Source organism: Megalops cyprinoides, chromosome 16 (assembly GCF_013368585.1).
Source record: "Megalops cyprinoides isolate fMegCyp1 chromosome 16, fMegCyp1.pri, whole genome shotgun sequence".
Classification (NCBI taxonomy): domain Eukaryota; kingdom Metazoa; phylum Chordata; class Actinopteri; order Elopiformes; family Megalopidae; genus Megalops; species Megalops cyprinoides.
In genome coordinates this window covers 7,096,340-7,119,376 of record NC_050598.1, presented here as the reverse complement: position 1 = coordinate 7,119,376, position 23,037 = coordinate 7,096,340, and the positions used below count along the sequence as shown (strand labels likewise).

Sequence of the window (23,037 nt, the reverse complement as noted above, 5' to 3'; positions counted from 1 at the left end):
GCAGCCACCAAGCTGTGGCTCTATTTTCATGCTATTAATATATACAGATTACATATAGTTTACATACATAGGGGTTTAGCCATGTTTTTGGGGCTCCCAGTTAGGTATAATCCACACATGGATGGCAAATGGGAACAGGATAAGACTTTTCCTGCAAAGGTTCTATAGTAACTGTAAACAAGAACAGTACAGTGCTCACAAAAATGTGTGGCTTATTGGAAGTTATGATCTATGATCATCAGAGTTCTGTTTTCATTGTAAAATGTGTGTATTTGTGTTGTGTTGGTGTGGAAAAAACATTTTACCATTCAGATAGCAATTACCTTGTGCTGCTAGGTGAATCTGATGATTTGACTCTGCTATTCTGGAAGACTACCACTATAGTAGTGACAGCAGACACCACAAAGATGCATCTGAAATTGAAAAATGTTTTCAGGACACTCCTCTTCCCTCAGGAGACACATCCCTCATGATTATAAGCACAGTTCCAAATAAAGGGCTAAAATGGACATTTACATTTCAAACACACTGATACTGGAAAAAAAAAAAACTTTGGGATATGAATGAATACTATTTGTGATTGTAATATGCGGTAGATTCTTATGTCAGGTCCGCAGTAAGTTAGTTTGATTAGGGTGGGCTTTTTTGGGTTGAAGATGGTGTTCATTTGAATGTAACGACATTTTTCCACATCTGAACATCCAGCATGGAACATGCCCCCTCTGAATCCTTCACATTTCTTCCTCCCGTTTTATGCCTCCCCTAATCAATCCAGTATTTGTTTTCAGTTGATATTTAAGATTTTTTTTTTCTGTTTGTACAGTACACGATCTCAAAGGAACAAATGAGCGAGCAACTTTGAAGAAAAGAATCTATTTTTGCAACTCCTAATTTAAACTGCAAGTATATTTGTAGATTTTGATAAAGTTTTCATTCCCCCATGAATCTATAATGTAGTAACTATACACTGTTCATAAAAATAAGATGCTTTTTTGGAAAACAAGTTTAAAATAACGAGTCACTGACTAGTGTAAAACCAGAGACGGTCATTCCCTGACCTTATCCTTTAGTACAAGCAACGTACAGTTGACAGGAGTCCGAAAACTCTGAGAGCATAGGTGACCCGATAGATGCTGATCTTGCACCACATTCCCCCAAAACAGTTCTAACCTTCCTCTTACTAACGCGGCCCTACATCACGCAGGTAACTTCAGCCCCCAGCTTTCAAGTGATGTAGTCGCCCAGTCTTGACGTAACTGACGTCGACGAACAGTGACGTGTTGCAGAGCTAGCTCGGTGAAAATGGCTACGGCGGTTTGGCTGCATGGTTCGACTAGTATGCGGCTCACCGAGGGTTTGGTGTCCGTTTTGAAGGAGGAACGGCCCGAGTATTTGCCGGCACTTCTGGCGAACTATCGTGAACATGGCGGGATAGCGACACAGGTGACGTTAGGGAGCTTGCTCGCTGAATGAGGATCACACTTGTGTCTTTCGGTGCCAGTACAAAAATGGGCTGATGCCGTCTTTGTGTGTTGACTTCTTGATGGTTTTACTTTTGATAGCAAATTGTATATAGCAGGCTGCCTAACTGTGTAGCTATACAATATTGCGTTGCCCAAGGAAGTACCCTGCTTTTCGATTGCATGCTAGTCTGTTGAGGTAGCTTACAATGCCATATGTGGAATTGACATGCGATCAGTGGGTAGGTAGTAGGACTAGCTAGCTGTTTTACTTACAAGCATGCTAACTAGCTAATTAGTGATCTCGCAGATCTAACTTGTAGCTAGGTCCATCATTTGAGGAAGGTCTCAAACGATTTCTCGTTGGTGTTCGTCTTTTCTGTTACTGAGACTAAACAGGCGCTCTGTGTTCGCTTGGGTGTGTATTTGGATATGAACTATGTATTAGTTGTGTGTTGTGTATTTATAACGGTGCCCGTGTCTTTCATCCATTTCTTTAGACGTCTGGGGCAGCTGGGGGTCTCATCGGACTCACCAATGCGCGACTGGGCTCCAGCAAAACAAGGTGAGTGTCCGTCCACTGTGTACCATCCGCGTACCGCGTAGAGCAATGTATGTAAGGAGTCGGTATGTGCCCTGTTATTCTCTATGTGTCCGCATTAGTGTGTCTGTATCATATCACCCCGCCCTCCCATCACATCAGAATATGTGTGAACAGCACAGCAGCACATGGATCCCCCCCCGCCCGCACAGAAGAAAGGAGTATCATGCACACTCTCTGCCAAGTGAAGTTTGGTTGTGCTTTTCTTATGCATGAACACTGAAATGTTTTTCCCCATGCCATAGGTTCGAGGGCTTGTGTCTGCTCTCAGTGTTGGTGAAGGACAGCTCCAGCGAAGTATTCCAGCAGCACTGCCTCTCCTGGCTACGTTCTTTGCAGCAAGTCATTCAGGTGAGTCATGGGAGTGTATATCATACCAGCATCCTTCACTGCATTTTTGCCACTGTCCCTGCTAACTGAACCTGCCTTCTGACTGAATCACACATCTTTCCTGCGCAGAATGTTGTTCACTGCCCTCCCTCATCTTAATTATATTATAGATTTAATATTTAATATAATAATAGATAGTTATTTGACATTGAAATCAGTAGCAGTTTTAGCATTTTGTACCCATTCTTGTGATGTGTGAAGATCGGCTGGTCCGTGCATTAAAGCAGCAGTCTTTTTTTCTGTGCTGCTTTGAAAAATAATATTAATACGTATAGGTATTTTCTGCCCTTAGCAACTTCTCCTGGATCAGAACAAAATTTAAAATTTAATAGAATGGTTGAGATTTGGATTAGGGATGGGCAAGCTGGTGTTAGATCTGTTGTCAAGGACAAAATAGAACCCAAAGGTAAAAATACAGTGTGAGTGCCGTAGGGTTTGGCTGGAGAACAAGCACTGTGTGATGTTAATACATGTACAGATAAGCAGTCTGTAGCATCCTACGACAGGTCACACGCTCCTACAAGCATCCCATGTCATCAAGGACCTGTTGCTTATTAATGATACTTCATTAATAATAAAGAAATAATAATATTAATGAAGTTCACCCTCAGAAACACTCCATACTTAAGTACTTGCATGCTCTAGTTCTGACTGCCTGATGAAATCGCATGCATACACAAACATCGTCAGTGCACCTCTATGACTGAAAGACAACCCTATGCCTGTTACTCAAACTCTTCAAGGACACTATTAGCCCCTCTCTCTACATTTGTATTTGTCAATTTAAGAAGGAAAAATCACATGTCATTAATGATTTGCATATTTAACCCTTTAGAACCTAGCAGTATTCTAGAATTCTGCTTTAGAGTCCCAAGTGAAATTCATAACTGAAAGATTTATTTCCAACAAGAGTACTTGTTCAGTATGTCAAGCTTATATACCTGTCACCTTATGCAAATTCAGCTGGGGATGGTGATGGGCAAATGGGCCAGGATTTCCTTGTCTCACTGCTCTCAGGGCATCCTGTGATTCGTCAGGTGGCTGAAAGTTGCTGAGATGACATTTACATTTACATTTTATTTATTTATTTATTTAGCAGACGCTTTTATCCAAAGCGACATACAAAAGAGCATACAGTAAGTATATAGCGACAGTACGGGGACAGGATGTGTAGAGTTCCACAATGAAACAGTAGTTATCAGATGAGAGGAAAGTGTGTTTGAGGATGAAGTACTAGCTTCATGACACTACATCAGTGGTGTAGTGCCAATCCTCTGATAGGCACCCGCTTCGTTACAGAATACAGCCTGTGTATTGACTGTGTGTAAGCGTATTGGAGGATAGTATTTGGCTCCCTTCAGTTCACTTCTCAGAAAGAGGAGGGCTGTGGAGGACTGTGCTTGGTTCTGGCTGCCGGTGGAATTCTGTACCTGCTGTAATCATTAAACCCGTACTGCAGCCACATGACTGAAACATGTGTCCCTCTCTCCCCCAGTCCCAGGCCCCTCTCCCCTCCGTCCAGCTGGCTGTCAGTGTGCTCCAGGACCTTCTGCAGTACTCCTCCCAGCTGCCTGAGCTCGCCAGGGAGGTGGGGCTCAACTCCATCCTGGGGATCCTTACCTCCTTGCTGGGCCTAAAGTCAGAGGTAAAGACCGTCACCGGAATCCTATGACCACATTTTTGGCAGCTCTGTACATATCTACATGCATGTCTGTGTTTACATGTTATATAGTCAATATGCATTTCAGCTGGTAAGGTTTGTGTTAAGGTTAATATGGGACAGTAAAAATTTAGGGGGGCTCCCGAGTGGCTCTGCCAATTAAGATGCTCTTTCCAAGTGCAGGCCGAGGCCTACAGCCTGGCTTTGATACCAGCTGTGTCATCAGCTGACAATTACTGGGAGCCCACAGGGACAGAGCAAACTGGCCTTGTTCTGCTGGGGATAGGGGTTGATATGGTTATACTTTGTCATTTTCAAGTATGATTCACTCATCTGTACCATCTTGTCCCTTTGGTGGTATAGATAACATACGCATATGGCACGGTGTTGGAAATTCCACCTGGCGTCACAGACTCGGCAAAAGAATGGAAATAAGAGTGGACAGAAAATTGCTCAGAGCCATTTTATTTACCATGTGTAACAGTCCCAGGCCTCTGTCGAGCTGGATCTCATCACTACTGCCTGCAGAAATAAGCAGTAATGTTTTTGTTCTGGGGGATGTTGAGCGCTCCAGTGGAATCATTTGAAAATCCTGTACTTTATTTACCTTCTTTACCACCTCTGGCTAAACATGAAAAACACTGACCCCCTGTCGCACACCTTGGGAAGTTACTATTGGGAGTTATTTGAATTTTAGCTTATGAAACCTGAAATGTGCTGTTTAAGATGGGTGTTAGGTTTGGTTGTTAGATATCCATTAATGTGTAACTGAATGTCTGTATATTTAACACCCGTAATGCATACCGCCTTGTTATCATTGTAGAGAAGGGGGAGAACAGTCACCCCACCCGGCCTCGAACCCGGGTCTACGGAGTACCAAACATGCAACTTTGACCGCAACGCCAAAGAGCCAGGCTCGTTTGTATGGAAGTCAGAGTGCATGCTCAACTGTAGTGACAGCACTCTGTCACACTGCCCTCCCCTTTGGGAAGCACGCCCATGCGCTTCACGCACCAAGGCGTCCCTCATGCATTCCCCTGCCTTACTTCTCCCATCCCAGGGTACCCCACCCATCTCTGGGGTCCCTCACACCGTGCTTCATCCATCTCTGGGGTCCCTCACACACCGGGGTCAACTGAACCTGGGGGTCCCTCGTACGGCTCATACACTGGGCACGCCTCCGATGGCCTCGTGGCCAGCCATCCCCCTCTAACACCATTTGTAGTGAAGGGTGAGAGCAGTCACCCCACCCGGCCTCGAACCTGGGTCTACGGGGTACCAAACATGCGACTTTTACCGCAACGTCAGAGAGCCAGGCGCGTTGGTGTGGCAGTCAGAGCGCATACTTAACCGCAGTGACAGCACTCTGTCACAATCATAAATACATTTTTTTAATTTTCATTAAGGAATGAAAAGAAATTAGATTAGGAGCGCTGTTTTATGAATAGGTACAAACAGTATTGCACACCTAAAGATAAGACATAGTATTCCAGGAATTCCAGTTCCATGGAATTCTAAACCATGTGCACTTACTACTTCTGTTTATTTAATTGTATGTTTTGAAGTGACTTCCACAGGATTGTCGACATGCACACTGTGATATGGTATAGATGATGGAGCTCCCAGAGGCTGTACAGATGGCCAAGTGACTTCCTCATCAAACACATGACTTCTTTCTGTTGTCTATCACCCTGGTCAAGATCAAGTCTTGCACGATAGTAGTCTGTATACAAGGAGAACAACTGACCACGATGTCCTAACACACGCCTATGACCTTTGACATAGTGCTCTGTCATGTCATGTTCTGTCAAAATTTCACCTAGCCTGAAACTGGGTTGTTGCTGGCTAAGGTGCCACCACACTTTGCCAAGCCCTTTTTTTTTTTAAATCAGATTTATACAAAATAAAAAACTGTACTTGGGCTGATAAACAATGCATATATTTCAGGCGTCATAAATCAAAATTATGACAGTATATGTCTTTGACTGTTTGATTTGTTTATATGTTCATATGTTTCTGTAAATGACGTGTTTGTTCATATGGTTACAGTGCCACCTAGCGGCAATGGAGGGGATGATGGCTTGTATGACTTTCTACCCCCGAGCCTGTGGGTCTTTGAGGGTGAGTAAAAGATGAAGATGCTTTAACAGAAGAGCACCGCTGTAAGCCTCATATGTTTTTGCCACTGCTGAGCTAGAGTGGGTCTGTGTCTGACAGTGTATGGTATGTCCAAACAGGACAAGCTGGGCGTGTATTTCCTTTCCAAAATGGACTCCGACAACCCCAAAGTGCAGGAGGTGAGTCTGATACATGCTTCACTTCATCTTACCTCTCTCTGTCGCACTGTCTGCGTCTCTCTCAGCTAGGGGCTCTCACACAGGATTATACGTGGGCCTGTAGCTTCGAGCTGATACCTGTCACACTTGGATCCTTCTGTAGGGAAAGGATGTCCTTTCAACAATTGTACAGAAACACCTGCTCAAGTTTTTCCTCAGTGTTGGCAGCTTAGGTTTTTTTAAAGATCAATCAGAGAGTGAACTGCACTTTAAGTTTTAGAATTTTTGTCTTGCGCATCATTTATTTTAGGCCCATTTTTTAAGCTTATTTTGTCTTTGGTCAAAATAAGCTTGTTAATTGGGTAGAAAAATCAGGGTACTGTCTGGAGATTTCTGCATTCCTCAAAGCTGAATTTGCAGAGTATAAATTGAAAGGAGCCTTTTTGGAGAATTGGTGAGTGTGAGGTGGGTGGAGGAGGAGTTTTATTGTTAAATTTCTGAAAATATGACACCTCAGGGATGGAAAAGTGTGTTGTTGGGTTTTCAGTGTTTCTTTAAAAATTTCTTTTGTTTTCTAACATTGCATAATATTGTTGTGTATATGTGCCTTTGTGGCTTAAATCTTGTGTGTATTTCATTTTATATGCTACATAATTCTTCCTCTTGGTAGTTTTATCTGAATTGTTAAAATAAATGGAAGCCTGAATATAAAAAGTGTCCAGTGTGTAAGCTGTGAAACCACATCTCTTTCTACCCCCCCTCCCTCCGGTATTCTTTCCCCTAGGTGGCGTGTGAGTGTTATGGCCGTCTGCCTTGCTTGGGCGGGGTTCTGGAGAGAGGAGGGGGCGGGCGCAGGGCTGAGGGCTGGGCCAATCAGCTTCACTGCCTGCTGGCCACGGCACACAGCATACTGGGCCAGCTGTACCAGGGAGCTGAGTCCGGTCAGTTTTTCACTCTCATTTTACAGAGTCAGTGGGTCTCTACACTGCACTTTAAAAGTATTGGTGTGGCTCTATACAAGCAAATAGAAGTTTTTTTTGTAAACTAATACATTACATTATTGTCATTGTCAGAGGCTCCTATCCAGAACAACTTGCTTCATAAATTTATCCATTTATACAGGCGGGTGTTTGTTGAGGCATTTGTGGGTGAAGAACCTTGCCCAAGGGTACAACAGCAGCTCTGCTCCTCACCACTATGCCATACTGCTGCCCTCATTACCTAATACATGTAATTGCTCAGCTGGGTAATGGGAGTAAGGGATGAGAGGCTAGGGCTATGTTCAAACTGTAGCCAAAGGTGGCCCAGTTCCAATTTGTTTCATTCTATGTGACCCAGTACGGGTGTTTATAGAAAGTGTGAACTGCAAAAAAGCCCATGAAGACACACCAGTTTTCAGTTCTGATTTGGACCATGTGAATATGTGGAGATAAATCGGATACTAATCCATACGACCTGTGTGTGGACCCTCAGATCAGAATTGAGTGTGTGTAATGTGGCCCAAGTGATTTTTACATCACCTTGCACGCAAGTCGTTTTAATTCAGTATAAGCTGTTACCTGTGGCGATGTAACTGTGCATGACTACACAGGCATGACGTCTTTTGTTGTTGTTTATGTGTGCATGTGGAACATTTTAGAGAAGGGATGGCCGTTCACACTGATTTCAGATATGTCCACTTTAAAAAAAGAATAAAGTCAGGAATTATGCATTGAATCCTGCAGTCTGAACGTAGCATAGATATTTCTGTGGTAACTGAAGGCAAGGCTCTCTCTCTTTCTCTCTGGTAGAGGGGACAGTGCAGTATGAGGGCCCAGGGGTTGAGCTCCCTTTCTCCCCATTGGATGAGACTGACCCCCTGCTGGTGATCCAACTCCGACACAGATACAGGGCTGTGTGCCTTGCCCTCAAACACACTCTCAGGTATCTCTCTCTCTCTCTCACACACACACACACACACACACACACACACACACACACACACACACACACACACTTATCACTGCATTGCATCAGTCGGTGCTGTAACAAGGGACAGTTATTCACCAACATGCCACATAGTCTTCAAGATAATATGGTTACTTCTCTTTCTCTCTCTTCCTCTCTCTCAGCGTGGACCCAGTGTCTCCTGTGCGCCTTCCAGTTCAGAATGTGTTGAACCTGGTGTGCCGAGCCCTGGCAGTCAGCTGCAAGAGCATTGTGAGTTTGGCATCTGTGGTTCACCACAGCAGCCTCCCACTGTACAAAGAGTAGATAAGCAGCCTTCACCCTGTCTGTAACAGGCCCCTGGTAGCAGGGTGTAACAGTACAGTGTGTCTCAACTTGTGTTGCAGAACGTGTCTGGTGATGGATGTCTAAAGCTGCTGGTCCTGCCCTCAGTCCACAGCGATATGCTGGAGCTCCTGTCTGCTGTCATCACCACGTTAGTATACACACATTCGTGATACACCTACCTGCCAGCACGCCTATGTGCTGCCACCCGAAGAGTGGATTTGTGCCTGCCCCTCCCCTTTATCATGTGATTGGATCACGGTGTCTCGAATCAATCAATCAATTAATTAGTCACACTTGTTGCAGTGCATTTTTACATTCGAGATTGTCAAAGCGTTGTACATATAGCATAGTGGATTTTCCTGAGGGAAACAAAAAAAAAAGAAAGGCCAGGCCAATTTGGGGAAAAAGCTGGACAATTTTAGCCTGGTCCCAGGAAAAGGCAGTGTAGGAAGTAATGGAGAAAATAACATTGGCATAACGATTAAAAGGCATTGTCTTGTCCCTTGTGTGTCTCAGGGTCGGCAGTGGGCTGGTACAGTACTGCAATGTGCTCACGAGACTCTTCTCCCAGAGTCTGTCTGCCTGGAGCCCCCTGCCCGAGGCCAGCCTAGGACAGCAGAGGACATACAGGTAGTACATACATGTACACACTCAGACGCATACATATACACCCACCTACATGCACGCTTCCACTCACATACACCACATGGAAACACACATAAGCAGACATACACACAGGCAGCAGAGTGGTGTAGTGGTAACAGAGTGGCCCCTGCTGTTGTATCCCTGAGAAGGGTACTTAATCAAAATAGTCTTGAATCGAGTGAATATCCAACTGTATAAATCTAACGTAAACATTGTGACACAGACACACACATGTCATCATAGTTATCCACAGTAGTATGAGTTATCTACAGCCACGTTTCTGTCTTCTCCATATTACCCACAGTGCTGTGCGGGTGTCATTGTACCATACGCTGGAACTTTGGGCACGAGTAGCAGGGGCCTCTGCTGGTGTGCTTCAGGGAAGCTCCACCCACTCAGAACTTTTATTGGCCCATCTACTGGGTGACATCACACCGGGGGCAGACTCTGTCAAGGTGAGGCCTTGTGCATGATTCAAGGAGGTTTTCATCTGATTTGACCCCAACTGTCTTTAAGTATGATTTTTGTCACAGCAGGGGCACTGGTATTGCCCCCTGTGGTTCAGGTTTTTATGGTCTGATTTTATGGTTATGATTTTTCTATACCCCTGTCTGTGTGCCTACAGCTAAAATGGTACCATTTTAAATATCAACACCAATCAACAAATATCAACACAATATCAACACATTACATAATCATCTGACTGAAACCTCTGAGTGAAAGCATTCAGACATTCTGATTGGTTGATGTGAGTGATGGGACTGTCTTTGTGCAACACTCAGTCACGTGGTAGCTGGGATAGAATTTTAGAATTACTAGATGCCATTGCCCTCCTAATTCAAAATAAGAAACCTGAAATGAAAAAAAATGAAAATAAAGGATAAAAAATATATGTATTGGTTGTTCGTAAACAGTTCGTTTCAACAGACAGGGAAAATACTGCATTATTTGGTCCAGTTGTTGACTCTGCTGCACATTTGCCATGCTGTGAGTCTCTTAACAGCTATTGGATTTAAACTTTAGGCACTGCCCCCACCTGTCTCTCTCCCTTCAGTTGCGTTCAGGCCAGACAGCTGTGTCTGAGCTCATAGGGCATGCTGGGAAGGCTGGACCAAGGCGGGCAAAGGGTCTGGGTATGGGCGAGGGGGGCGGAGTCTCACTGCAGAGGAAGGGAGATGCACTAGCCAATCAGGATACCTGTCTGTCAGCACTGAGAGGTGAGGAGGTGGGGTTTTGGATAGGGCCACCAATAATATTAAAGTTGTGCCATTTTTAATAATGCTGTTTAGGATGTAATAGAACAAATGGAAGAGTGCAGATTTTGTTGATTTTAGCTCAGCACATAGTTGTTATAACTAAAAAATATAAGATGATGGCACCAAAAAAGATGTTTATTTAACTTTATCTAAAAATTTGCTGCTAATGATAAGGTAGTGAAATTGTACTGTGCCATTACAGCTCTGAGACAGATCATCCTGAGCAGTGGCACTCTGCTGAAGGAGGATATTCACAAGGTCAGTACTATTACTGTGTGTGTGTGCGTGTATGTGAGCACGCCTGTATGTTTTTCTGTTGTTGTGCATGCGTGTCGGCGTGTTTGTGCCGCTAATCCGGCCCTTTCCTTCTCCCACACAGCGGCTGCAGGACCTTGTGCTGCCCCTCTGTGTGCGCCTGCACCAACAGCAGCAGTGTGGGAGTGAGGTGGGAGGCGTTAGCGGCCAGTACGGCAGCGCCCCCCCTCGCCGTGAGCTCTACCGCCTCCTGCTGGCCATGGTGCTGGCGCCCCCACCACGCTGGCCACCTCCACTGACCTGCGCTGTGTCCATATTCAGCCACGGCCGCAAGGACCGCAGCTTGTTGGTGAGCGACTGAAAAACAAAGCACACCCTCCTCACACTACGAGCACACACACACTCAGAGTACAGATATACTACTCACCAGGTGCAGCACCACATGGGTCTGGAATGGACAGTTTCTGTGCAGATGGAACTCTGGGCCTGACTGGTATAAATATTTAAAGGTTTCTGACAACAACAGAGTCTGATAACTTCCCATTATTAGGTCAAGTCAGTTAGGGCTGGGTATTGACTCAGATGCCCCAATTCAATTCGATTCCGATTCACAAGCTAACGATTCGATTCAATCCGATTCGATTCAAATCCAATTCGATATTCAATGTTTGATTTTCACTGGAAATTGTGAAAATCACTAAAGAAAAGACCAAAGGCTTGTACAGTCATGCGCCGCTTAACGTCCATGCGGACAACGTCCGTTCGCATATACATCTGTAGTCCCATAAGGTTATAATAAAGTTTAAAAATCCCGATCGCAGAACGGGACGTAGCAGACATAACTGGATGTAGTGAAGGCAGTGCTTCCCGCACGCAACACATCTATCTCATGTCTCATGGAAATAAAGAGATTGCGCTGCTGGGTTGATAATGGTACAGTACGTAGTATACCGTATAATACATATGTCTTGATAGTCATAATAAACGCCTATGCTAATGTCTTATGTAGCCTATGTACTGTACTTTCTATCTTTTTTTTTAATGTGAACTTTGCATACTTTAAGTTTGCCGCATAACAGTGTATGCTTCTACTCGTAAGCAGCAGCATCCAATCTCGTGCCTATTCCATGTAGATTTGCTAAGTATATAGTATGATGTTTGCACACTGTCCAAATCACATAACGTCCTATTTCACAGAACGTATCGTGGACGTAAAGTGATGCATGGCTGTATACCAAAATCTTGTTATTTGAGGAACACATGGGTATAGTTCCTTAAAAACAAAGCCAACCTGTATCATTGCCTACTTATTAATGACACGAAGCAGCAATCTGTTTGCATCAGTTAGGGAAAGCTGGTTTGTAAGGTAGCTACAATGACAAATGATAAAACGTGTCTGACTGCCAGTAGCAATTTTGCAATTGTGAATGTTTTCTTGCTAGCCTAATATGAACAGCTAGCTAGCTAACGAACATGAACAACTACGTTTCTCCTGAATTGCGCTAAATTACATAGCATTCGTTAGCAAGTGTTGCGGTTCAGTTTAGCTAGCTAGCTAGTTAGGTAGCTTGGTAGTGGTTGGGAACTGTATTAAAGTTAAAGCTAAAAAGCTGTGACTGCAGTGCACATATAGCCTATATGAATATGTATACCAGGCATCTCCTCGATTTCGGACACCCTTCTCCATGCATGTTTTTTATTTAGGCTATATCTCTGTAGGTATCAAGAGTCAAATTGTAGAGTATGGTGAAACCCGACACTGCCACGATAAGCTTCTCCTCCATGTTTGACTGGAAGCAAAATGTTGGATCATTTGTTTCAGCAACGCGTGTCATGCTGCTTTCGGGGTGTTGCATCACTCATATTTGCATAAACCAGACCTCTAGTCTATTTTAGCCCCACCTAGTTGGCTTTGCAAAGGCCACTTGTCTCTTGTCACTGTAAATCGCCAACTCTCATTGAAAATGAATGGCAGCCAGTCGCTTTGTCTCTCTCCTGTGTCGTCCGTTTGACCGTAAGGTTAGCCATGGTGAACACTGAGAGGTCATATCATTGGGGGGGGGGGCTAGAAATTGCCTTTAATCTGACAGTTAAGCTATGTCAGAGCCCGTCTATTTAATTCTTTGGCTATGTTTAACCATTTTGGAAATGAACCCTGGAAAACGGGGAAAAAATGCATATAAATGATTAATAAAAAAAAAGATATTTTTGTACACCCCTAAAGTCAGTGTGATTTCAGTGAGGGACATGTCAGTGGAAAGCTAGTTGGCTATTAACCATCGGAGTTTGGTCATACACACAGACAACAGAGATCTGTAAATGCTAATATCATTTCAAGAAGAGCGCAAGTTACGTGTCGAATGGAAGGAAATGGCACTATTTATCAGGTATCACTTCCATATCTGATACCCAGATATCACATCATAGTCAGCTAGCAGATTGAAGTATTTAAGTGTTCTGTCTTTATGTTGTTGAGCAATATTCATATTGAGGCCACATAGCTAACACTTCTTAATATCGGATTGGATCTTTGTGAAAATAATGCTTAGTTAGTTGCTGTAAATACCAAAACATCATTTGCGTGTTGGTAGCTAGCTCTTTTGCTGTTGTGGAAATGTGGGTGAGTAGCACAGGGCATGGCGAGTTGCCTACAAAGTTGCTGTTGTAATTCGTCAAGAGTTGACTGTATTGTACATTACATTACGTCATTTAGCAGATGCTCTTACCTGGAGTGCATCACAATGCTAAGAGGAGTCAATGAAAAGTACTACAAGATGTCAGTGAGATGCTGAGTTAAGTACTAAACTAGTGTAGAATGCTTTTTTTAATAGAAAATAGAAAAAATAGGCGGGTCCGAGAGATGCTGCCCTTGTCTGTTGGGACACAGAGGCGACCCGAGGTAGCTGAAAGCTTACTGGCTTGAAGGCTTTGATTATGTCCTCTATGTATCGGGGGGCTGATCCATTAATTCCCTTAAAAGGATTAGTAACAACGTCTTGAACTTGATCGCGCTGCAAACGGTAGCCAGTGGAAGGACTCGAAGAGAGTTGTCACCTGGGCCTGCATGGGGTGGCTGTATGTCAATATGGCTGCTGCGCTCTGGATAAGCTGCAGTGGTTGGATGGCATATGCCGGGAGGCCGGCAAGCAGCGAATTGCAGTAGTCCAAATGTGACAGGATGAGAGCGCGGATCACAGCTTGGGCTGTGTATGTGGAGAGGTATGGTCTGATCTTCCTAATGTTGAACAGAAGGAATCTGCAGATCCTGGTTGTGTCTGCAATATGCTTCTTGAAAGACAGATTGCTGTCCAGGGTTGCCCCTAGGTTTTTGGCAGGTGTGGTTGCCATTATCTTTGCACTGTCAATGCAAATTGAGAATCTCCTTGGAGCAGACATATTCTTACTCCTTTATAATAAAAAATGATCTGTAAAAATGGAAAAAGCACATAATTAGTTATTTGATATTTTTAATTGCTGTTGAGCTTACCTTTTAGTTTTTGCAATGTATTATTCTCCCTTTGCAATCCTTGTTTTAAAACGGAATATGCACATTTTGGACTTCTGAAACCCGGAACTTGCCCTGATTTTACATAGTTAGACTTTGGTGAAGTGCTGTGAAAATGGCTATAGATATGCAGTGAAAAGTGGTGGAGTGGTGGGGAGTAGAGTTCATAGCCCAGTTTGATTAGCAGGTGGGCCACTGCTGTTATACACAGCCTTTTTAGTCACTGCTGATAAACATTGCATAATCATCAATCGCACCTCACATGCTTTAACCCGAGGCTCCGGGGGAAGGCGTTATGTCACAGAGGTGTGATAGTGGTTAAGCTAACACAGTTTGACAGACATAAAATCATAGTTTTGCATCTACAAGGCAATTCTCAGTGAGCAGTGGCTTGTCTAATCAGATTTTCGAGATGTGGTGTTCAAGCAGTGGAAGACCCAATCTGATGCATCTGATGAACAGTATTTGTATCTGATGAACAGTACTGAAAGGTTCCTTCAGGGACAGTAGGTAATCCAGTGAAGTGCTTGCTCAGCATCTGTCAGAGTCATCTGGCACCAAAGGACATGCTTCAAACCGTGAGATCTTCCAAGGAGTGGTCTTGTAGGGTGTTGCAGCTAAGAAACCATTCTTGCAGAAAGGCTACAAGCACAAGAGATTGCTGGAAGTGAAAGACCATAAAATATGGAGCAACAACCAGTGGCAGAAAGTCTAACGGAGCGATGAGTCCAGATGAATAATTGGTGAGAAGTACATTGTTGCCTGTCTGCAGCCTTCTGTGGAGCACGGTGGTGGCTGTGTCATGGTTCAGGGGGACATTTCAGCCAACAGTGAAGGCGATCTCGTCAAAATCGATTGGAATTATGAGTGCTGAGAAATATAAACAGATCTTGACTCATCATGCTGTACCTTCAGTCAAACAACTGATTGGCATCAAATTTATCTTTCAGCACAATAACTTCCCCAAGACCTACTAAAAGTGGAAGTTTGCAAATGATACACTCACATTATTAGACTGGCCACCCACCTCAGAGCCCTGACCTCAACATAACTGAAGCTGCGTGGGATAATTTTGACAGGGAAAAGGAACAAAAAGCAGCCAAAGTCAAAAGAAGAGTTACAGCAAATCGTGCAAGTAGTGTGGACAAATTTACCACAGGACTTCCTGCAAAAATTACACAACAGTGTACCAAAGTTAATTGCTTCAATTTTGCATTCTAATGGAGGTCACACAAAATACTGACTTGTTTTAAAAGCAAGAACAAGACATTTTTGTTATTTTTCATTGTACTAGTGTTTCTTTGTGTTTACTTCACTGTTATTCGAACAAATTACTTATTGCTCAGATAAATGGCTTTAATTTGATTTTTTTCAGTGGCTTAAGACTTGCACTGTATTGTGTGTGTGAATATAGAGAAATGGAATGCTGGTGCCTTGTCAGGACTTGCCAATTCTGCATGCTAAATGCAAAGCACATGTCTCAAATGTCCACCTGGCCCTCATGTACAGACCCAGTTATCTGCTAAATGTTCAGTCCCCTCAGTGTCTATTGGCTGTGCAGCATACCTGAAGCAGAAAGCAGTGCACATTAATCTGCCCATGAGCGCTTATTTTATCAAATAAATTGGTTAGGACATGTCTAATGAAGAACAAGTCAGTCACAGGTACAGAGGAAAAACTATTGTCCTTGCTTATTGCGTCAGAGACAGGAGAATAGAAGCGGGAGAACTGGGAATACAGGACACCTTCCCTGTCATGAGAGAAAAGGGAAATATGAGTCCTCCTACTAACCAGTGTTTTGTTCATTGTTCACTATTCCCCCTGCATGGCTCTGATGGCCTCTGAGGCATATACACTTCTTTCAGTGTTTGTGCAGAGGTTGTAACTCATCCTCTGGTGTGACATTCCAGCTCCCTGCCACCTTGTTTGTACTGAGTACCACTGACAAGCGATGCAGGAATGTCATGGACAGAGCTCTGAAGGGGTGACTCTTGGATTGTCCTTTCTACCTCCTACAATATGTTTCAGTGCCGGTGTAAACATTCAACTGCCCCAGCTGTGTTAGTGGTAGTCACATAATTACTAGTATCACATAGACAGACACACAAACGCACATATGCAGTATATACACACACTCTGTCACTGTGGTGGTTGGCTCTGTGGAGTCCCTTTAGCAGAGCTCCTGTTAGTCGTTTGGTGAACGGCTGGGCTTGCCAAGATTTGCTTTTTTATCCTCTCTGAATATATAAACATTTACTTTTTGTGTTTGTCAGTGTTTATCTGTGTTACCTTCAGGACGACATCGAAACTTGGCCCCACAGGATTTGAAAATGGTCAACAGAGCATTGCTTGCCAGTTGTGACACAATTATGTTCTAACATCTGGTTTTGAATAATTGAAGTAATTGATTCATGGAGGTTTTACAGGGTTTGTGTGCAGTTCTAGAAAGTCTGGAGAAAGCATGCCATTGCCATGCTCTGGTTATAGGTTCAGTAAGAATTCAGCATTTTCATTCATTCATTCATTCATTCTGGGATGGAACTAACAGGAATATCCATCTGTGTCTCTGCAGCAAATTAGTCGTATGCTGTAACCAAGAGTTGTAGCATTCACAGCCTTCAGTGGGGTGCTGAGGCAAAAGGGGTTGGAATTGGGGTGTTTGAGCTGGAAAAGGGGGGATTGCATTATGAATATCTAACCCAAATAAAATGTGTTTAGCTGTACTGGAAAAGGAAAAATGTCTATAGCGTTAAAGTGTGTAAAATCAGCTGAAGTTACGTTCTTCTTTCTGCTTTGTAGCAGGTGATTAATAAAACCAGAATGTCCCCCATTTCAAAATTACAGGCTTCTTCCAGACCTCAATTTCCAGACCTGCTGAGTTTTCTGGCTTGTGCTTTGCCAGTTTAGACTAGACACTATAACAACTAGAAGTCATTATATGTTAATTCAAGGAAATGTTTGGATCAAAAAGAGATCGTTGCTCAGGCTGGAGGCAGAGACTGTCCATATGATGAATGGTAAGACTTGTGTCCAAAGGGAAATTGAGGTCTGGAAGAAGCCTGTAATTTTGAAATGGGGGACATTCTGGTTTTATTAAACACCTGCTACAAAGCAGAAAGAAGAACGTCACTTCAGCAGAGAAGAATTAGTGTTGGGAATGGAGAGAGCAACATCATCAGTCTCCCAGTACCTGTTTCTGACAGTACCTCTCTCCAGTGCTTCTGTGCAAGAAAACATTAAAGAGTACCCACATTTTGTAGATGCTGTAGATTCCTGTTTACACAATAAATCAACACCATTTGGGAACATCTGCAGTGTTCTAGTGCCATTTATTTTACTCGGGACTTTATATTTACCAGCCACCTGTGACTGCTGGAAGTAGGTGTGTATTTTTGGACCTGTTGAGAGAAAATACATTGAGACTGAGGGAGTGGAGTACTGTGGAAGAACTAGTCAGGTGATGTGATCGTTTGACATATTGTTGTATAGTGTCGAATTTCGTGAGGCAGGATTTGAATAGCTTGGCCTATCTGTTCATAAAGGGACACAATGTGCTATTCCAGTTCAGCACAAGTGCTTTCATGCACAGCACCTGTATAAGGTGCCACTCTCAGTGACAGTATTCAGTTTCCTGTAAAAGTCAAAACAAAGTGAATTCCTGTTCATTCAGAAAGTCAATGAAAGAGTTGGGCTCTGTGATGCCCTTTACATTTCCCGCAAACAACTCTGAGAAAATCAAATATTTGTTTGATGTGGCCACATTTCCGTTCCAGCTTCATCAAAGTAATTAGAAATGGGTTCATTTATTTTCTTTGTTGTTTTTCTAAGGTGTAACATCGTGAGTACTTGGAATAGTGAGTTTTAATCTTTACCAAATGATGGTTTCTTGTACTATACTGCCAAAACCAAACTGAAGTAAAATGGCATCAGTGCTCAAGTTTGCCAGTTATTATGTGAGTTATAATAGAAATATAAGTAATAGTAGGCATTGTATAAACAATATAAGCATCACGCTTTGGCTAAATCAAAGCTCATCAGAAGCCAGTCAGCACCAGTGCCCAGAGAGATTGTACACAAATGGAACATGTAGCAACATTAACATGCACAGCAAGAGCCTGTTTGTGTAAAGAGTGGGGTGCCAGCTGATTTGCAAAACTGAAACGCAGGCATGTGTGAATTTGCACCAGTTTGCATTGGCACAGCATCTGAATTTTACCTCAGGGGTCGCACTGCGAAGCGCATGCCGACCCAGCATTCCGATCTTAGGGGAGTACCTAGCAGGCCTTGTGAAGCGCTTGCTGCGAACGTTCAGTTAGCTGCTGTGAATACAGCAACTGCATTCATGTGTTGTTAGCTAGCTAACCTTAGCTCTTTGAGAGCTATCTGGTGCTCTTGTCGACATGTGAACAGGCAGCACAGGCCTTATCGAGGCCTTTTCACACTTACTGTGCATTTATCACCGATCACTGGTGCAGAGAGAAATAGGGAGCAATTCTGCCATCAGACCCTGACGCTGTCAAAAGTTCATTTGGGTGTTATATGACATATATTATATGTGTAATGCTGTTTGGTTTTGACAAGTCAAGTGTTTCCCTGAACGGTAATCTTCAGATGGTATCAAGACTACATGCATAACATGCACCAAATTGGCAACAACAAATAATGTGTATTGCATGGACTGTGTTTGCAGTGTTGTTCAATACAAAGTGACCGCAACTCCACAATGTATTTTTGTACAATAAAGGATTAGTCATATTTCCATAGCCAAGCCAAAGTAAGCTAGCTCACAGGGTAAGATCACACTGCAAGATCGTCATTAAAATGCATTTTTAGTGAATACAGGAAAACACAACCCATTTCATATTTTTGTTTATTTGTTATGCATTTTACAATTTGTGTAACCTATGGTTGTAACAGTTTTGCATGTGGCTTTTTTACTTGTATGTAATACATGGTACAGACCAGGAAATGTGTGTGTGACAGTGCTATATTGTTTTCTGTTTGTGTTTAGGCAAATTTGGGGTCACATTCTAATAAACAGAACGACCTTTAGAATAGTAAAATACTATTCTCTCTCTCCCTCCCTCTCCCCTTCTTTCCCTCGCCATTGTTCATTCCATGATGTAACAAGAGCAGTATGTGCTTGCTTCCTTTTTTTTCTGGAAATATTTTTGCCATGGATAGAAAAAGGGGATTTTAAAAGTAAAAAAAAATTTTTTCTCTCTCTCTCTCTCTCTCTCAGGTGTCCTCATTTTGTGCAGAAGCACTGACAGTGTGCAACTCCCTCCTTCACCCCCGCACCCCATCTCTTTCTCTCCCCCTACCTCCTCTTACACTCAAACACACATCCACAGCTCCTACACTCGCCCCTTCCCAAAACCCTGCCCTCTCCCTCCCAGCCCTCCTTGGGGGCCCCACACAGGGGGCTCCCTTCCCCGCCCGCCACCCCCTCAGTCTGGGCCCAGCTGGCCTCCTTGGCCCCCTGGAGAACCACCTCCCCCTGCCACCCTCTGTCCTGCCCCCCCAGACGGGCCCTGCCCCCACCCCAGGAGACCTCCTGCTGTCCCCTCCCCAGCCGGGGGAGCTGGCCACCCTGGGTGCCCCCGAGGGCCACAGGCCCGTGTTCGTGCGCTACGATAAGGAGGAGGCAGAAGACGTGGAGATCTCCCTGGAGAGCGACTCCGATGACAGCGTGGTCATTGTTCCGCAGGGAATGCTGATGCTGGAGCCGCAAGACTCCGCTGGCGCACAGCCCATCCCGCCCCCACCAGGGGGCACCGTGCCAGCAGGGGGTGACGCAGGGGCCGTTAACAGTCCACTCCCCAATGAGCTGCCCACCTCCCTGCCCCACCAGATTCTCCCCTCAAACACTAACGCCATCAACACCTTCCCCGGCCAGAGCCAGGCTCAGCTCGTGTCCCTGGTGCCCCCGCTCAACTCCACTGCAGCTCAGCTAACAGCTCCCCCTGTAGGCCTGGGGGACTCGCTGCCAGGCGCGCAGCTGCAGCAGATGCTGATGCAACCATCGCCGGCTGGGCAGCCCTCACAGCTGGGCCTGCCCATGCAGATGCAGCTGCAGACGCAGCTGGCGCAGTCCGGCAGACAGCTGCAGCAGCAGCAGCAGCAGCAACAGCAGCAGCAACAGCAGCAGATGGCGAGCGAAGAGGACCTTGCTGTCATCAACATCAACAGCTCGGACGAAGAGGAGGAGGAGGACGAAGAGATGGAGGATGACGATGAACTCGGGGAGGAAGAGGAGGAAGAGGAGGAAGGGATGGAGGACGAGGAAGAAGAGGAGGAGGGGAGCGACTTCCCAGAGGAAGACGAATACTATGGAGAGGAGGAGTTTGAGGACTACGAGGATGAGGAAGAGGGCATGATTGAGGCAGAGGAGATGGAAGAGGAGGAGGCCGAAGGGCTGCCGCCATTAGAAGGAGAGAGCCGGAGGGCTCTGCTGGGCAAGGAGGAGGGCGAGGTGCTGATGGGGTCTGAGGAGGAGAGGGGGATGGGCATGTTCCGCGTGGAGAGAGAGGGGGAAGCGGACACGGAGGTGGAGAGAGGGAGTGGTGAGCTAGAAGGGGGCCACGGAGTCTACAGGCAGCCTCTGGAGTCCTCTGAGGGGACCCAGGAGGAGGGGGTAAAGGAGGAGGAGAGGAGAGAGGTGGGGATTGTGGAGGAGGGGAAGGACAAAAGCAGAGAGGGAGAACAGGAAAGCGCAGCTGTCCAGGAAAGCCAAGGGGACCAGCGGCCACATGGACCCGCTGGAGAGGTCACTGGAGAAGGTGGTGAGCTTGTACAGGAGGTGGGGCCTGAGCTGGGTGGACAGGAAGTGACCTCAGAGGAGCAAGGAGCCACACAGGAAGGGGAAGTGGCCACTGTAGAGGAGACTGTAGTCATCCGCCACGAAGGAGAGGTGGAGTCATCGCCAGGAGCAAGGCTGGTCATGGAGGAGAAGAATGGGGCAGAGCAGATGTCAGAAGAGCCTGGGCCGGTACAGGAGGAGACACCCAAACAGGAAGGTGAGACCCCTGAGGAGGAAGTGAGGTCAGCCGAGCAGTGTGGAGAGGGCAGGCCTAGGGGAGCAAAAGAGGGTGAAGAAGAGGGGGATGATGAAGATCTCCGCGGAATGAAGAGAAAACGAGAGGAACGAGAGGAAGAAGTATCAGAGCAGAGTGTTGAGAAGAAAAAGGTAAGTTCAGCATGGTCTGTTTTCCATGGCAAAATTTCTCTCTGTTCATCTAAGGATTATGGTATGTTGCACATTGACTTCAGACCAATGCTAGCTGTGTAACTGGGTTAGGTAGGGATAGTACTGTCTTAGATAATCATGTAAACTTTGGTTGTACTGTATATGGGTCTCCATCTGTTTCTTGTTTACATCCCTGTGTTTCTGAATGTGGACTTGTTTTGGTCTTCGTATAACATGCTGTATCCACGGTGATAAAATGAACGCTTTGGAAATTTTGCTTTGATGTTGTCTTGGCAGCTGGACGAGGAAGCCATGGCCTCCATGCTGGCCGACTTTGTGGACTGCCCGCCCGACGAGGAGGATAATGCCCGCTCCCCAGCGCACTCCTAGGCAACAGGACAGCGTGGGACTGGCTTGGTCCAGAAACACACCCTAAAGCCTGTGCCAGTGGCCTGCAGCCCTGTTCCTTGGGGGCCCCCAGTCTTAAAGGTTTTCCATGTCTCACTGCACACTGTCAGTCACTGAATATGTAGGTCAGGTGATCATTTGGTCCAGCTCCACCTTATGATCGATCTAACAATTCCAAGGCTAAAACGGAAGCCAGTGCAGCTTGTTTAGGTATAGGGTTGCAGCCCACTGCTTCAATCATGATTGGACTGGACTTGCGAGGGCGATTTTAACACCTGAGTGGGAGTTCCTTATGCACTTAACACTTAGGTTAATCGATTAAGATCAAAGTAAGAAGAACCGGCAGTATGAAAATGGATTTGGTGGAATCTGTTCATCTAGAAGTACAATTTTAAAAAGAGACCTGTCCCAGCTCTGTGTGTGTAAGTCTCGCAGTAATGAGGACCAAAGCATTTTGGCTTTTCTTTTTTTCTTCTTCAGAAATATCCATGTATCCTGGCCATGAATTTGTTAAACTGTGTAAGACTTCTTGAATGGACGAGGGAATTTTGCAGGTCATCACCACTCACTTTAATGCATCAAAAGAATCCCTTAAAGAGATATCGTGATACTTCATACTGCTCTCTGTTGTTATTAGGTTGACAGAATACAGTCTGTGGTTACCTACTGGAAGTCACATGACTTCCCACCTGTCTTTTTTGGGCATTGGATTTTACATAAGTAGTGTTAGAACTATGACATAACAGTTAATATGTTTATACTGGGATTTTCAGCCCTGTATTATTGAAGTCACAGTCACCCTGGGAGTGTAATGAATGAACACGGTCTTACTACACTATACCAAGCTCAGTAATGCGTTGAATAGGTTAGGTGGCACAGAGGACTGTACTTAGTTTCAGGCCATCATTATTCATACAGTTGGTTAGTACAGGATGGTTAGTGTAGTTTTTGGCTACTATCATGTATATTTTTTATTGTGCAATGTCATCTTTTTTTGTTAAGTTTGTTCTTTTTGTGTTGATCATCCTTTGTTAAAAAAAATAAACTGAAAAAAGTGTAAATTTTGTGTGTCAGCAGCAGTGTTCTTATGAACTGATAACTCTCCCATGATTTTCACA

At 44.7% G+C, this 23,037-nt stretch overlaps 1 protein-coding gene across 1 annotated transcript; it reads left to right on the top strand.

Moving 5' to 3' along the window:
* Positions 1 to 1,297: 1,297 nt before the first annotated feature.
* pelp1 (proline, glutamate and leucine rich protein 1) lies at positions 1,298 to 22,790 on the top strand. Its single transcript, XM_036548986.1, has 17 exons — positions 1,298 to 1,443; positions 1,961 to 2,025; positions 2,307 to 2,412; positions 3,947 to 4,096; positions 6,161 to 6,232; positions 6,349 to 6,408; positions 7,172 to 7,328; positions 8,178 to 8,310; positions 8,499 to 8,586; positions 8,721 to 8,809; positions 9,178 to 9,291; positions 9,611 to 9,761; positions 10,361 to 10,523; positions 10,765 to 10,820; positions 10,942 to 11,166; positions 19,565 to 21,511; positions 21,809 to 22,790. Exons 1-17 carry the CDS (start codon positions 1,303 to 1,305, stop codon positions 21,899 to 21,901), a joined length of 3,810 nt encoding a protein of 1,269 aa, XP_036404879.1. The 5' UTR covers positions 1,298 to 1,302; the 3' UTR covers positions 21,902 to 22,790.
* Positions 22,791 to 23,037: the final 247 nt, after the last annotated feature.

Bases quoted from the DNA above. Each gene is read 5' to 3' on its own strand.
- pelp1 (XM_036548986.1), top strand. From the start codon at position 1,303: ATGGCTACGGCGGTTTGGCTGCATGGTTCGACTAGTATGCGGCTCACC. The intron at 2,026-2,306 runs GTGAGTGTCCGT...CCCATGCCATAG, and splicing joins CTGGGCTCCAGCAAAACAAG to GTTCGAGGGCTTGTGTCTGC. The intron at 10,821-10,941 runs GTCAGTACTATT...TCTCCCACACAG, and splicing joins TGAAGGAGGATATTCACAAG to CGGCTGCAGGACCTTGTGCT.